At 41.9% G+C, this 13,705-nt stretch overlaps 1 protein-coding gene across 3 annotated transcripts in view; it reads left to right on the top strand.

Annotated features, from left to right (window-relative positions):
- Ttc27 (tetratricopeptide repeat domain 27) overlaps positions 1 to 13,705 on the top strand; it is a 135,658-nt gene that overhangs the window by 20,308 nt on the left and 101,645 nt on the right. For all 3 annotated transcript variants that reach the window (XM_087907352.1, XM_087907351.1, XM_087907350.1), the window contains exons 6-9: positions 5,405 to 5,569; positions 7,470 to 7,603; positions 10,125 to 10,237; positions 12,465 to 12,531. In XM_087907352.1, coding sequence (XP_087763478.1) covers positions 5,405 to 5,569; positions 7,470 to 7,603; positions 10,125 to 10,237; positions 12,465 to 12,531 — 479 coding nt within the window. The remainder of the gene's footprint in view (positions 1 to 5,404; positions 5,570 to 7,469; positions 7,604 to 10,124; positions 10,238 to 12,464; positions 12,532 to 13,705) is intronic.

The following is a 13,705-nucleotide window of genomic DNA, read 5'->3' as shown; positions in this document are numbered from 1 at the left end:
ACAGTTCTACTTTCACTGCTTCTCTGTGGCTGGCTGGTGTCTGCCTAGCTTCTTGCCCTAGGCATGTCCCTCGTTCTCTCCTTCTTGTCTCGTTCTTTTCTCTTCTCTCTCCAGCCTAGATTTCTCTTATTTATTCTCTTGCCTAACAGCTAGCTATTAGCTCTGCAACTTTTTATTAGATCAGTCAGGTGCCGTAGGCAGGCAAAATGAAACAAATGCAACACATTTTTTTTATAATTAAACTAATGCAGCATAAACAAAAGTAACATACAAGATAGCTATAGTAAGACTGTGTACATAAACAAATGTAGCACATCTTTGCATAGTTAAAATAATATTCTACAAGATGGTCCTGGGTAATCAACATTTCTTACTTGATCTAATGGCTTGACATAGACATTGTAGCTATGTCTAAATTGTTCTGTAATATTTCATAAGTTATTTTATTTAAAAGATATTTTATTTTATTTTGGGATCTGACCCAACCAGTTACAGCTGAGATACCATGTTCAATGTCCTGAGGAAGATATTATATTTGAAATATTGCCCTTGAAGGACCATTAAAAATTGACAGTAGTTTTTTCAGCCTGTGAGACATAAGCAAAGGGTTTTGTGAACAGCTAAGATTGTCTTACTCTTGTTCAGGAATGTTGCGTTAGTGAAATAGAGCCTGTTGTGGCGACAGCTTCAATTCGCTGGGCCTATCACATTTATGAAAGGAATAGGTTAGAATCTTGAAAAATGTGTTCCTCAGTTCAGCATGAGGCATTCTTTGGGATGTTGTATTAAATGGAGCCATAGTTTCATAGAGACCTTTTATAGGCCCACGACTGTTTTTGGCTCAGATACTGAAAATGCATTGCATGCAGGGTGTGAGGTGGAATATTGCAATTTGAAGATGAACTCATGAAGTCACTGCCTAAGAAGAAACAGGTGAAAATACTTTGTGAGCAAGTTCTAGAGTGTCTTCTCCCAGCAGCTATGTGACCCTGGGTTAGATTGTTCTCACAGCCAAAGACTGATGTATTCAGTGATTAAATTTTTTTTTATAATTTGGAATGAATGTTTTTAAATATATATCATTTTAGTACAGCATTAAAAAATCTCATGGGAAGAGATTTTGGGTTTAGCTCGTGTTTTATTTGTACTAGTTGACATTTTGTCCAGAAGGTCATGGATATGAATTTCCACAGAGAACTTGCATAGTATTAAAATAATAAGTGTCTGTCTATTGGATCATCTTGCTCCTCTTTTATTTAAGCCTGAGTCTTCCAGAGTTGAAATCTTTTTTTTCACAGTTGTCTCAGTGTCTTTCATTGTACCTCTAACTACTTCTTGAATCTTGTTAGTTCTTCCCCAAAGGTTTCAAATTTTTCTTCTTTCCATTTCTACACCAATTAGCCTTGTCTGAAATCTTTGTTTTGGAAAGACCCTGTAGAGATCATCTTGTGCAGCTAACTCATTTGAGAGAGTCAAGACTCAGGGAGTTGCTTCAGTAACAGAACGAAAACCTGGGCTTCCCATTTTCAAACCCTCTCTCTGTTCCCACTGCTTTTCTCCAGGAAATTTCTGGTTTGTATTTTGGTAACCAGTAATGTACAACTAATGTTTCTCTCTGTATACCACACCAAGTACAGCTCTGAGTTTTTAGCTATGTTAATTAGTGTCTTTCTTACAACTCTGTGAGGTGGAGCTGAGGGTCATTGAGCAGTGGGTATAATATAAGTGGATTTAAAAAGAATTAAAGGTGGCATCTTGTATTGTAGTTCAGATGGCCTCAAGCTTACTGTGTAGATCAGGCTGGCCCAGAACTCTGTGTGATCCTCTTGTTTCAGCCTTCTGAGTGCTGCATTTATGCTCAAAGCACCATGCCCTGCACTCAGGTCCTCTGCAGGCCAGCGTTCTGTCTTAACTCCCGAGCTGTATCTCCAAACCTAAAAAACCTATTTGAATAATTGTTGTGTTATGTACTGTGGATACCTGTGAACTCAGCGAGTTAGGGTCTGAAATACTGGTGGGGCAACAAGGGCAATAAAGAGTAAAGAACACACAAGCTAGATGATGTGATTAGCTTGAACTTATGATGTCAGAAGTTTTACCCAGTAGTCGATAATAGGACGAGATCTTGAAGCACAAGTAGGAATGTTAGGAGGGCAGTGTGTGTACCAAGGGCCACAGACTTGAAGCATTGTTATGGGGTTGACAGTGCCAGTATCTAGAATGGCTAGAGCAGAATGAAGGTGTCAGGTGAAGGGGTTGAGCAGGGAGGTAGGAGTTAGAATTTGGGAACATTGGGTTTCTGGCTTGTTAGGATTGCCTTCAGAAGGCCTTATTCAGACTAAGTGTCTTTTTGAGCACTAGCTGTGATAGGTTCCAAGTTACTGCTATTTGATGCTTTTTACTGTTACTGTTAGGTAATGCTTTTTAAGTTTTCACTTATAGTCATTGTTCCCTCTGGACACAGTTTCTCTTGTGTCACCCTGGTTGGTCTTGAGCCCCTGTGTTCATGTGATCCTCCTACCTCAACCTCCTGAGTAGTTGGAACTATAGATACGCACCACTGTACCTGACTTGCGAATTCCTCTACTGTTTACTTGTAGGATTGTAATATGTGAATAGTTGATTCACCTAGTCCTCTGTTGATAGACATGAAGCCTTTGGACTCCTTCCCTTCTTTTATTGCCAAATTTTGATCCTGGAAGGTAGATAGGTTGAGTGATGGAGGCAGGACCTGGTTTCCATAAGTAGCAAATTATCAAATTTGCACCTGTCCCTTGTTCCGCCCTTTGGTATCATCTGGAAGTTTAGTTCTGTCTTGTCAATCATAAAATTTTGCTGCCAGGTGAAGTCAGCCCCCCCTCCCCCAGTAAGTTGCAAAATCCACTTGTTTTCAGAGTCTTTTAGAAGTGCTACAGCTAGATTTTAGAGTTATGGTAGAATCAGGTAAAGATTGTCTAGTGGGGTTGGAGATGTAGCTCGGTTGGTAGAGTGCTTCCCCAGCGTCTGTCTAGTCCCCAGCACATCAGAAGCCTGTAGTTCCAGCATTTGAGAAGTGGGGAGGGAAGATTAGGAGTTGAGAGAGTTCAGGATCATTCTTAACTATGTCAAGAGTTTGAGGCCAACTTGAACTACAGGAGATTCTGTCTTTTTGTGTGAGGATGATGGGATAGACTTGATAGACAACTGTTTTACCACTGGTGCAGAAACTGGTACATTGGCAAACCATAAAGGCTCCGAGACCTGAGAGAGTGTAATTGGCCTGAGGGTCCAAAGGAAAGTCATTGTGGCTAGAGCAGAGGAGGTCTGGTGGGCAGTGGAAGTCCAGCACTGTGCAGAACAGGACGGGGCAGCTTGGGGAGCTGTCTTCATCATAAGGTGAATCTATTTGCCATAGGTAAAATCACAAGTGCTGTGGGAAGTCTTTCTGTATATATGTTGCTTTTATTGGTTAATGAATAAAGAAGCTGTTTCTGCCAGTGTCTAGCTGAATAGAACTAGGCAGGGAAAACAAAACTGAATGCTGGGAGAAAGAAAGTGCGGTCAGAGAGAAGCCATGTAGCCCTGCCAGAGACAGATGCTGGAACTTTACCGGGTAAGCCACAGCCTTGTAGCAATATATACATTAATGGAGATGGGTTAATTTAAGATATGAATTAGCCAGAAATAGGCTTAAGCTATTGGTCAGGCAGTATTGCTGGCTTTGCTGTGGAACAGCCGAGGTGGCCAGTCAGTCAGTGAGCTGTCTGAGCTGTTAGGGTCCCACTGCTAGACAGGCACCCTGCCTTGGAGCTCTGTTGAGTGCTCTGCTCCTTACTGTACTGATTTAAGTGGAGATAGCATCCTCCTCAAAGGCAGCATTGTGAGAACTTACACACTCACTGAAAGTACCCAGTGCTAAGAGGAATAGCTGTTTAGTAAGTGTGATTTCTCTCTCAGCTTGAGAAATTCAACCCCAATGTTAGGATGCTTGAGGCATACTTCCCACCCTTTCGTTTCTCATTCATTCTTACAGACTGCTGTAGTGAGGAGCTGCAGGCAGGCCTGCTTTTCATCCCACCTGGCTCCCGCACAGCTAGCTTAGCCCCAGAAATAATAACATACAGGACTTCATAAGATTATAAACTGATTGGCCCATTAGCTCAGGTTTCTTGTTAACTTTTTTTAAAAATTTTTTATGACTTATTTATCTTTATTTTATGTGCATTAGTGTGAAGGTGTCAGATCCCCTGGAACTGGATTTTCAGACAGTTGTGAGCTGCCATGTGGGTGCTGGGAATTGAACCCGGGTCCTCTGGAAGAGCAGTCAGAGCTCTTAACCGCTGAGCCATTTCTCCAGCTCTCTTGTTAACTCTTATAGCTTATATTAACCCATTATTCTGATCTATGTTAGCCATATGGCTTGGTACCTTTTTCAGCTGTAAGCTCACATGTTGCTTCTCTGTGGTCTGGGCAGGAATGGCGGAGGGAGCTTCCTGCTTCCCAGAATATTCCTGTTCTCATCACCCCGCCTCTATTTCCTGTCTGGTAGACCCACCTATACTTCCTGCCTGGCCAATCAGTGTTTTATTAAAATACATGATTGACAGAATACAGATAATTCTCCCGCACCAGACTGCTTTGTCAAAATCTGAAAAGCCATTACTAAAAATAGCTTAAAGACCAGCTTGTCAGGGATGTTGTAGTAGAAAATACTGTTCTGGGGTACCAGTTGGATGAACATCCTGCTATATGAGCAATCGTAAACCCTGGTATGTCTAACAGTATTATATTCTTTAGTATATATAATTATTTTTGATGATCATTTTATCTCAGATGCTTTGTTGTTAGATTATTATCCTTCCTTTATTTTAAAATTTTAAAAAATTCCATTCCATTAATTAATTAGTTTGCATGTCTGCATGTGTGTGTGTGTGTGTGTGTGTGTGTGTGTAATGTATGTGCAGGAGCCTATTTGATATTCATTTTCACACACATACATGTTTCTTAAGGAAGAAAGTCTATATTTTCTATGAAATGAACTCAACCAATCTCCCTTTCTTCAGATTTTTCATGGTGTTGAATGTACAGGTTTGGTTTGGCACTTTGTATCAGCGTCTTATGTTCCTATGTTTCTGGCCATATTTTTGTAGGATGGTTAAGACAGGCACCTGGGAAGGATCAGTGCTGTGAATGGCATCTGCAGGACTGAGTATGTGAGTGCAGAAGGCAAAGTATGTAAAGTCTTAGCTGCGTCTTTGGAGCATATAAGTGCTTAGAGAATGCTGGCTGATAGCTGCTGTTATATCTGTGTTCTTTTATGTGTTTAAAGTTCTTCAAAATTTTAACTTAAACTATACATACTTTAATATTTTGAAACTCTGTTTTACTCATCTTAATTTTTAATGTTTCATGTTTTGTCTCACAGTGATGAAACTAGAGAATTTATTTGAAGGTGATTCAGGTCGACTTTTAACTATTCAATTCCATCTGGAAAGTGCATATGTATTTTTATATTATTATGAATATAAAGAAGCAAAAGACCGATTCAGTACTGCTAAAGACATCAGCAAGTTACAGGTTAATCTGACAGGTAAGACTTTACTTTTCATGGGTAATTGAATGTATGTATGTCTGCTAGTATGAATTGAATGTGTGTATTACATTAGTGTGTATGTTGGCAGTTTGTATTGCATTTTGGTTTTTGATCTTTTTTGTTCTTTTTTTGTCCTTTTAGTCTAGTATTTATTTTTTTTAGAGCCTACCTATTTTTTTTTTAATTTGACAGTACATTTAAAAGATTTTATTTAGAGTTTATATTTCAAACAAATTTGGAGTTACATTTTTGTCATAGAGTCCATTTCTTGTTCTAAACTAGTTAAATATTCGGTAGTAGTAACAGCCAGGCAATAAATAAATGGACCTTGGATCATTTGGTTTTGGCATAAACCTCCAGAGAGCTCTCCTGACTCCCTAGTTTGGTCCCGCCCCATGCATTGCCCATTCTTGTTGAAACATTGTGTTGTTTCTGTCCTGCTTTGTTGGACTGCATGTTTGTTGTGTTTCCAAGGGGCATTTCTTAGGTGTATCTTCAGTGCGTTACAGAAGTTCTCCTAAATCTGCTGTTGTCTCTTCTGAGTGCCATGTGCTGCTTCATCCCTAATCTGTATAGTATAGTTGGCCCTTCAGTATGAATGAGCTAATGGGGCCAGGCATCACCAGTTTAGGGGTTCAGGCTGAACATCCCAGGCTGTGACACCTGCCTGTGCATTCAGTGACTGACACTTTTATCCCATGCTAGGCCTGGATCATTTCCTAGACCTTTTCTCAGCCCCAGTGTTCTGTGCTTCTTGAGTCAATGCTAATTGATAAAATATTCTTGCTGTACTGTGAGTCAAATATGGCTTTATGGAATCTTAGCCTTCTTTTATTACAGTGTTTGTGTGAGAAAAGTTATTTGATATCTGGCTTATAGGTTTTGGAACAATACCATGAATAATTTGGAGTCTTGTCTGTATTTGAAAATGTAGTTACATGTAATAAACTTTGGAGATTCATTTCAGAGAATTTTTTTCAAATATTTTTGTTTTGGGAGGCTTTGGGGGGATTATTTAAATATTAATGACACAGTGCTTTGTATATTCAGCTTTAACTGGTGGTGTATAATAGCTATTACAGTTTTTTATTTTTTTTTCCCCAAAGTTGAGATGAAGAACTTAAAAATAGAAGTGTGTTCCCATATAAAAAGAAATGAGACCCAGATTATGATTTTTTTTTTCCCACTCAGCTGTAGGGTTTCAATAAAAAAGTAAACTGTTAAGCCACTTAGGTAGCCATCTTGACTTGCGAGTTCCCAGGGTTGACAGTTACTCATGGTCAGAGTCATCGCAGTGCGGGAAGCTGATTTCTCAGGCTGGTCTTCGCCGTCGCACGTTTCCAAACAGTGGATGTGGACACCTTGCTTCTCTGCAGAGTTGTCTGAAAATACGCATGCGATCTCCGAGACATAAGGAAAAGCTGTTTGTGTCACGTGGGGCCAGATGGAGTATGCGCCTGGGTCGTAGAAGCTCAGGCCCTGGCTAAATGTAGGCTTTAGAGCAGGGGATCCTGAGCATATGAGGACAAGTGTTCAGCCTCTGTCTTCCCATGTACATTATTCACATACACATTCTGTATGTATGTATGTATGTATGTATGTATGTATGTATGTATGTGAGTGTATATGCGAATTCTAGCCACACTACTTAATAGGTTATTTACTCAGAAGAGACTAAAAATGAGCAAAAGTAGGGATTGAGAGTCTAGTGTCAAGTCCTGGGGTTGAGCCTTGGCACCATGGTTCCTTGGCTTCAGGGAGTCATTGAACATCACTGGGCCTCTAGTTTCTCGTGTGGATGGAGAAAACCTTTAGCACTCTGGAAATATTAGTCATCACCATTGGACTGTAAGTCTGACTTCCAGATCCACATGGAGGATTATATTTTAATTTTCAGGAGCATTGGGAAAAAGGACACGATTCCAGGAAAATTATGTGGCACAACTGATTCTAGACGTCAGAAGAGAAGAGGATGCCCCTTCCAGTCATGAGTTCAGCCCAGCACCCACCCCCCAGGAATACCTTACCAAGGTAGGTTGATCTGAATTGTGCAGTTGAACAGCATAGTCAGTAGGTGATTCTCACAGAAGCTCTGAGTGGATGAGAACCCTTGTAAGTTCCTTGTCCCTGTTTTCAGGTAAAAATTATCAGTGTCTTTCTCTTAAAATTTTCAGTTACACAGAGGCCACGCTACACCCACAGTCACACGGCTGTCACGCTGCACCCACAGTCACACGACTGCCACGCTGCGCCCACAGTCACACAGAGGCCACACTGCACCCACAGTCACAGGGCTGCCACGCTGCGCCCACAGTCACACGGCTGCCACGCTGCGCCCACAGTCACATGGCTGCCACGCTGCACCCACAGTCACACGGCTGCCACGCTGCGCCCACAGTCACAGGGCTGCCATGCTGCACCCACAGTCACACGGCTGCCACGCTGCGCCCACAGTCACACGGCTGCCATGCTGCACCCACAGTCACACGGCTGCCACGCTGCGCCCACAGTCACACGGCTGCCACGCTGCGCCCACAGTCACACAGCACAGCTCCCTTACAGTGGAGCAGTTACGAGTTGGCAGTGCTGCTGCAATGCCCCTTGGCATATAAAAGAGACAAAGAGGCTATCTCTGTTTATTTTGTTTTTTGCCTTTTGAAGCAGTCTCTAGCAGTATAGACAAGGTTGGCCTTTAGTTCCTGCTCTCCCAAGAGGCTTGGGTCCTGAGTAGGAGTGTTGAGGGAATAGAGACATACAGACATACACACAGTAAAGCTGGGTTCAGGCGGGCGTCTCCTACCTCTGTGACCTGGAACTGCAGCATGTTTATTAGGTACAGCATGGGCCTGGGGAGTGCTTAGCTAGTCTGTGTCGGAAGTCTCTGTCTGAACCTCCAGGAGCAGGAGGGGCGGTTACTAATCCCTGCACACACTCATCAGTTGTCCATTAACCTTTCACGTGGACTCCCGAGGAGAGCTTTGACATTCCTTCTAGTCCTGGCCGTATTGCCAGTTTCCTATGGGTCTGAGGCCTTGGAGCCCTCAGCATGTCTACATCCATGTCAACAATACTCAGGACTTCACTCACTCAGGGCTCCCTCTGCTCCCTATACTAGGATTGTAGGTATGAGCCACCGTACCCAGCTCTGTATTAGTCCCTTTACTTTTGTCTTTGTGAATATTTAACATTCAGAGACTTGAAAATTCTCTGGCTTCTTCTAAATATGTAAACCAGCAAGCAGAAGTTCTTTTCTCTTATTTTACAATCTGCCTTCTACTCTGTCATTATTGGGTTGGTTGGTGCTTCAGTATGCTTTTTGACATGTCTAATGAGTTCTTTTCTTGTGGCTTGAATTTAAGATTCTTGAATGCTTGACTTCCTAGGCCTGTGCAGCTGCTTCCATGGGGACCACAAACATGTTTTCGTTTTCCAGAGATTCCCATACCTACAGTTTTATATGCTAATTAAATTTTTTAAAGATTTATTTTTCTTTTATGTGTATGGTGTTTTGTCTGCACATATATCTGTGCACCACATGTGTATAGTGATCACAGAAACCCAAAGAGGGAATTGGGTCCCTTGGAACTGAAGTTAGAGATTTTTGTGAACTGCCATGTGGGTGTGGGGAATCGAACCTGGTTCCTTTGAAAGAGCAGCCTGTGCTCTTCACTGTTGAGTCATCTCTCCAGCTCCACATCTACCGTTTTTCATTGTCTTTTTATTGATTTCAATGTCTTCAGTGCCTCTGCTTCGATACGCGTTGTTTTAGAACCTATAAGTAAATTTATCTTAAGTAGACTGAATACCAAATTTCTATTATGTTCTGAGAGTAATGCCAAGGGGAGAGACTAGGGCTGAGGGACAAGAAGGCACCATCATTCAGTTTGGTCTGAGGAGAACCTCTGATAAGAATGCAGGTGGGTTCCAAGTTCACTGTTTGCTTTTGTGGTAACTTTAGTAAAGGGCAGCTGTTGATTCTAGAAGAATAAATGGAGGAGAGAGGGTGCAGGACCTGACTTTACTTCCTCAAGGGTGTGGAGCTGTGGCCGAGCCAGTGCATGTGCTGCTGTGATTAGCACTAGTGAATGTATAATAAGAGCATTCATCTTTAATTTCCTCCTCTCTCTTCTCGGTCCTGTTGAAACCCCTCATTAAGCTTTAGGCTGCCCATTGCAGTTTGGTCTTTAGGCAAACAGTATCTTTGAAAAGAGATTTAATTCGGAAATCTAAGCACACAAAAGTTAATGTGTGTTTGAGTTTCTTTAAAGTTGAGTAGGCTGAGGCAGCAGATACCTGCGAGTTTAAGCTAGCTTGGTCTACCTAGTGAGTTGTGGCAATCCAGGCTTACATGGTGAGACCCTGCCTTAAAAACATACAACACACACAACTAACCAAAGAAACAAGAGCCCTCCAAAGTAAATCAAAATAAAAGTAATGTACCCCAGCCTCCCACCAAAAACTCATACATCGGTGTCATCTCCTTTAGTGGTATGTTGCATGAATGAACGAAATGTAATTTTTGGTCTAAATAGTTTCTCCTGTGTTCTACCAGAATCTTGAGCTCAACGATGATACTGTTCTAAATGAAATAAAGTTAGCAGACAGTGAACAGTTTCAGATGCCTGACCTGTGTGCTGAAGAGCTTGCTGTCATCCTTGGAGTCTGGTATGTTAATGGCTGACTTGGCTGAGTTGAGGATCTTGACTGGTGTTGCCCTGCGTTTGGGAAGGTCTTCATCAGGACCTCCCCGTACAGTCGGAATCTTGTGCTGCTTATGAAGGTGGAGAATTCTTGGGCAGCGAATTAAATGGTCAGAGGTTCAGAGTCTGTTGAGTTTGTAGATTGTTCTTCTCTTTCCTGTATAAGCAGATGTCTTTGCTATCCTCGGCCGGGTGTAGAGCTCTAATAACAGAAGAAGTAGAGGTGAGAATGACTGAGAGCTGCATGGAGAGGCTGGGTGTCTGTGGGTGGTTTTCACTGGCTCTCTAGTTATCCCCTTTTCAGGGTTTTCACTGAACCTGGTGCTCTCCTGTTCACTGCCCAGTGAGCCCTGGGGATCCTGTTTCTGTCATAGTTCTTTCCCCGTTTATTTTGTTTTGTTGTCACCAACAATAAAAATAGGTGCAGGCCAGGTACACAGCACATTCTTCAGAGCTCAGGGCCAGCTTAGATCTAGGGCTCTATATTGAGACCTGTATTTAAAGGAAAAAAAAAAAAGGTTGGGGGCTGGAGAGATAGTTCAGTGCTTAAGAGCACTTGCTGCTTTTTCGGAGCACCTAAGTTCAGTTCTCAGCACCCACACCAGGTGTCTCCAGGTTCAGGGGATCTGATGCTTCTGTCTCTTTAGGCACCTGTACTCATATGCGCATGCTGACATGATGAAAAGATACATAGTTAATTAAAGTAATAAAAATGAATCTTAAGTAGGTTCAGTTAAAAGTTATTACATAAACATTTTGATGCTTATAAAATTTTTAAATAATATTGAAAATTAAAGGAAGTATTATGATTTTATAGGATTATGTTTTCATTCTTTTTAAATGTTATTGTTTTAGATTTATAACTATTTTTCTTGCGCCTATGTATATACATGTACACCTGATGCCCATGAGGTCAGAAGAGGGTGTGGGATCCCCAGAACTGGGGTTGCAGATGGTTGTGAGCCACCATGTGGGTACTGGGAACAGGACATGAGTCCTCTGCAAGAGCAACAGGCTCTTCCCACTGAGTTCACTCTCCAGCCCTTTAAAAGAATCTATTTGTAGCCCAGGCTGGCCTCAAGCTTGCAGCCGTCGTGGAGCATCAGCCTCCTGAGTACTGGGGTTTGGGTGTGAGCCACCACATCTAGTTGTTGTCGTTCCTAATATGGATCCTGTTTACGTGGATAATAATGTATGCACTATGTGCATTTAAGTTACACGTTCAGCCATAAATAGAAGATTGCAGGTATTGCAAGTTTAACTTCTGCATTTTTCCCAAGCCTCACTCTGCTCTTCTCAGAGAAAATGCTGTCCGAAGTTTTGTGTTTGTTATTTTCTGGCCTCTAAAGATGTGTTTGCTCTTACGTTTGTATCCCTTCAACCTGAGGCCTCCATTTGCTTGTTTTCCTGCTTGCTGGAGTACCCTGTGATTTATTTCTCCCCTCTTTATTGTGTTTCTGTGGTTGTGTGTTTGTCTGTAGCTGCAATGTAATTTGAAGGGTGGCACTCCACTGGGAATATGTCACAGCTTATCTGTTTTCTCTTTGGAGGTTTTGATTATTTTCAGTTTTTCTATTACAGTGAATATTTATATGTGTCATTCCTATTCCATTCATTTGCTGAGTTTTTGGGCTCTGTAATCGAGAATGGAATTACTGAGTTGGGGATATATTAATGTTTACCTAACTTCAGGCGTGGCACTAATTAGACTCTGTCACCAGTGTCTTAGAGTGCCTGTTGTCCTGCCTCTCTAGTGACTTTACTGGTTTTAACTGTCTGGTGGTTATAATGCAATTTGTTTGTGATAGAGGTCTTGTAATTGGGACTTGGTGCTGTATTAATTCTTTCTACTGTCTGGTTGAGTGGCATGACTTGTATTTTCTCTCTCTCTCTCTCTCTCTCTCTCTCTCTCTCTCTCTCTCACCATTTACTTTTGGTGAGGTATGGCAATCACCATGGCAATCACCTTTACCTCTTCAACCATCCTGTAGCCTCTGGACTACTTCTTTTTCCTAATAAGATAAATTATTTTGACATAAGCCATTTTCTTTTTATTGTTGTCTTTTGAAAGCTTGTTTCTATGTGTGTATATATTGCTTAGCATTGTAGTATTGAGTTAAATATGTACTATAAAAGGTAGTGATTACAGCATGTATTTTATGATTAATTTAGCTTTTTTTTAAAATTCAAAGCACAAATTTCCAGAAGAACAACCCAGTTCACAAACTAACGGAGGAGGAGCTACTGGCCTTCACATCCGTGAGTAACTGCGTCTCCCTCTCCAGTTCCTTTTTTTCTTTGGTGTATTGTTGCTCAAACTGAAACCTTAATAGCTAAGGAAATGAGGTACTTACCCTTATCCTGCCGGTTCTCAAGCCACACATTTCCTGCTGTTCCTTTAAGAGGCCTGCTTTTCTTTGCCTTTGGTTAGATTTGAAGACAGTGACCACATTCTCATTCTTTTCTGTCTGTCTGTCTGTCTCTCTCTCTCTCCTTCCTTTCTTTTCTTTCTCTTTCATTTCTTCCTTTTTTCCTTCCTTCTTTTTTTTGACTCCATGATCTACTGTGCATATAATAGATAATAACGGTTTGTTGCCTGAGTGAATGAGTGAACGAGTACCCAAGTGTTCACGAGTCTTATGCATGAGAGTGAGGGCCCATTTTGATGCCTACCTGACTGTTTTGACAAAAAGGTTTTTTCGTTTGTTTGTTTTTTTGTTTTTTTGAGACAAGGTTTCTCTGTAGTTTTGGTGCCTGTCCTGGAACTAGATCTTGTAGACCAGGCTGGCCTCAAACTCACAGGATTGGTCCTCTGCCTCTCGAGTGATGGGATTAAAGGCATGCGCCACCACTGCCGCGACAAAGAGTTTTGAGCAGGGCCAGGAGAGCAGTGGTCAGGGAAGGAGATGGCATTGGGAACAGAGGGAGCTTGTCAACATTCCATACCATAGGACAGACGAGTGGATGGAGAAGTGGCTGTGGGATTTGACAGGGTGCGTGGCTGACCTGGAGCACTGTTTGAGTGAACTGTGCATCGTCACCTCCTAACAGCAGACTAAAGAGGAACAGTGACAGACAGATGAGGACCCAGGCTGGAGAGAACAGAAATGGAAGGGAAAGATGGGAATAGATGTTGGAAGATTTGAGATCAAAGAAAAGAGACGCGTGCCACAGAGGACTCACGTGGTTTGGCTTTGTGAGTGGAAAAGGGTTCACGTGTTCTTTATAGTTTGTAAATGTGGTCTCTTTAGATGGCCTTGTAGACCAGACTGATCCTCCTACACTGCATGCTGAGTGCTGGGCTCAAAGGTGTGCACAACCATGCCCAGCTTGTTGCATACTTTCTTAAATGAATCAAATTCCTTATGACTCTTCCAGAGGCATCCTTATCAGAGGATTCGGAACTCCGCTTTCTTTCTTCCTTTCTCATTTT

This window comes from Myodes glareolus, chromosome 6 (assembly GCF_982192425.1).
Source record: "Myodes glareolus chromosome 6, mMyoGla1.1, whole genome shotgun sequence".
NCBI lineage: Eukaryota > Metazoa > Chordata > Mammalia > Rodentia > Cricetidae > Myodes > Myodes glareolus.
The sequence above is the reverse complement of the archived record's forward strand: the minus strand, read 5'-3'. Positions and strand labels throughout refer to the sequence as shown.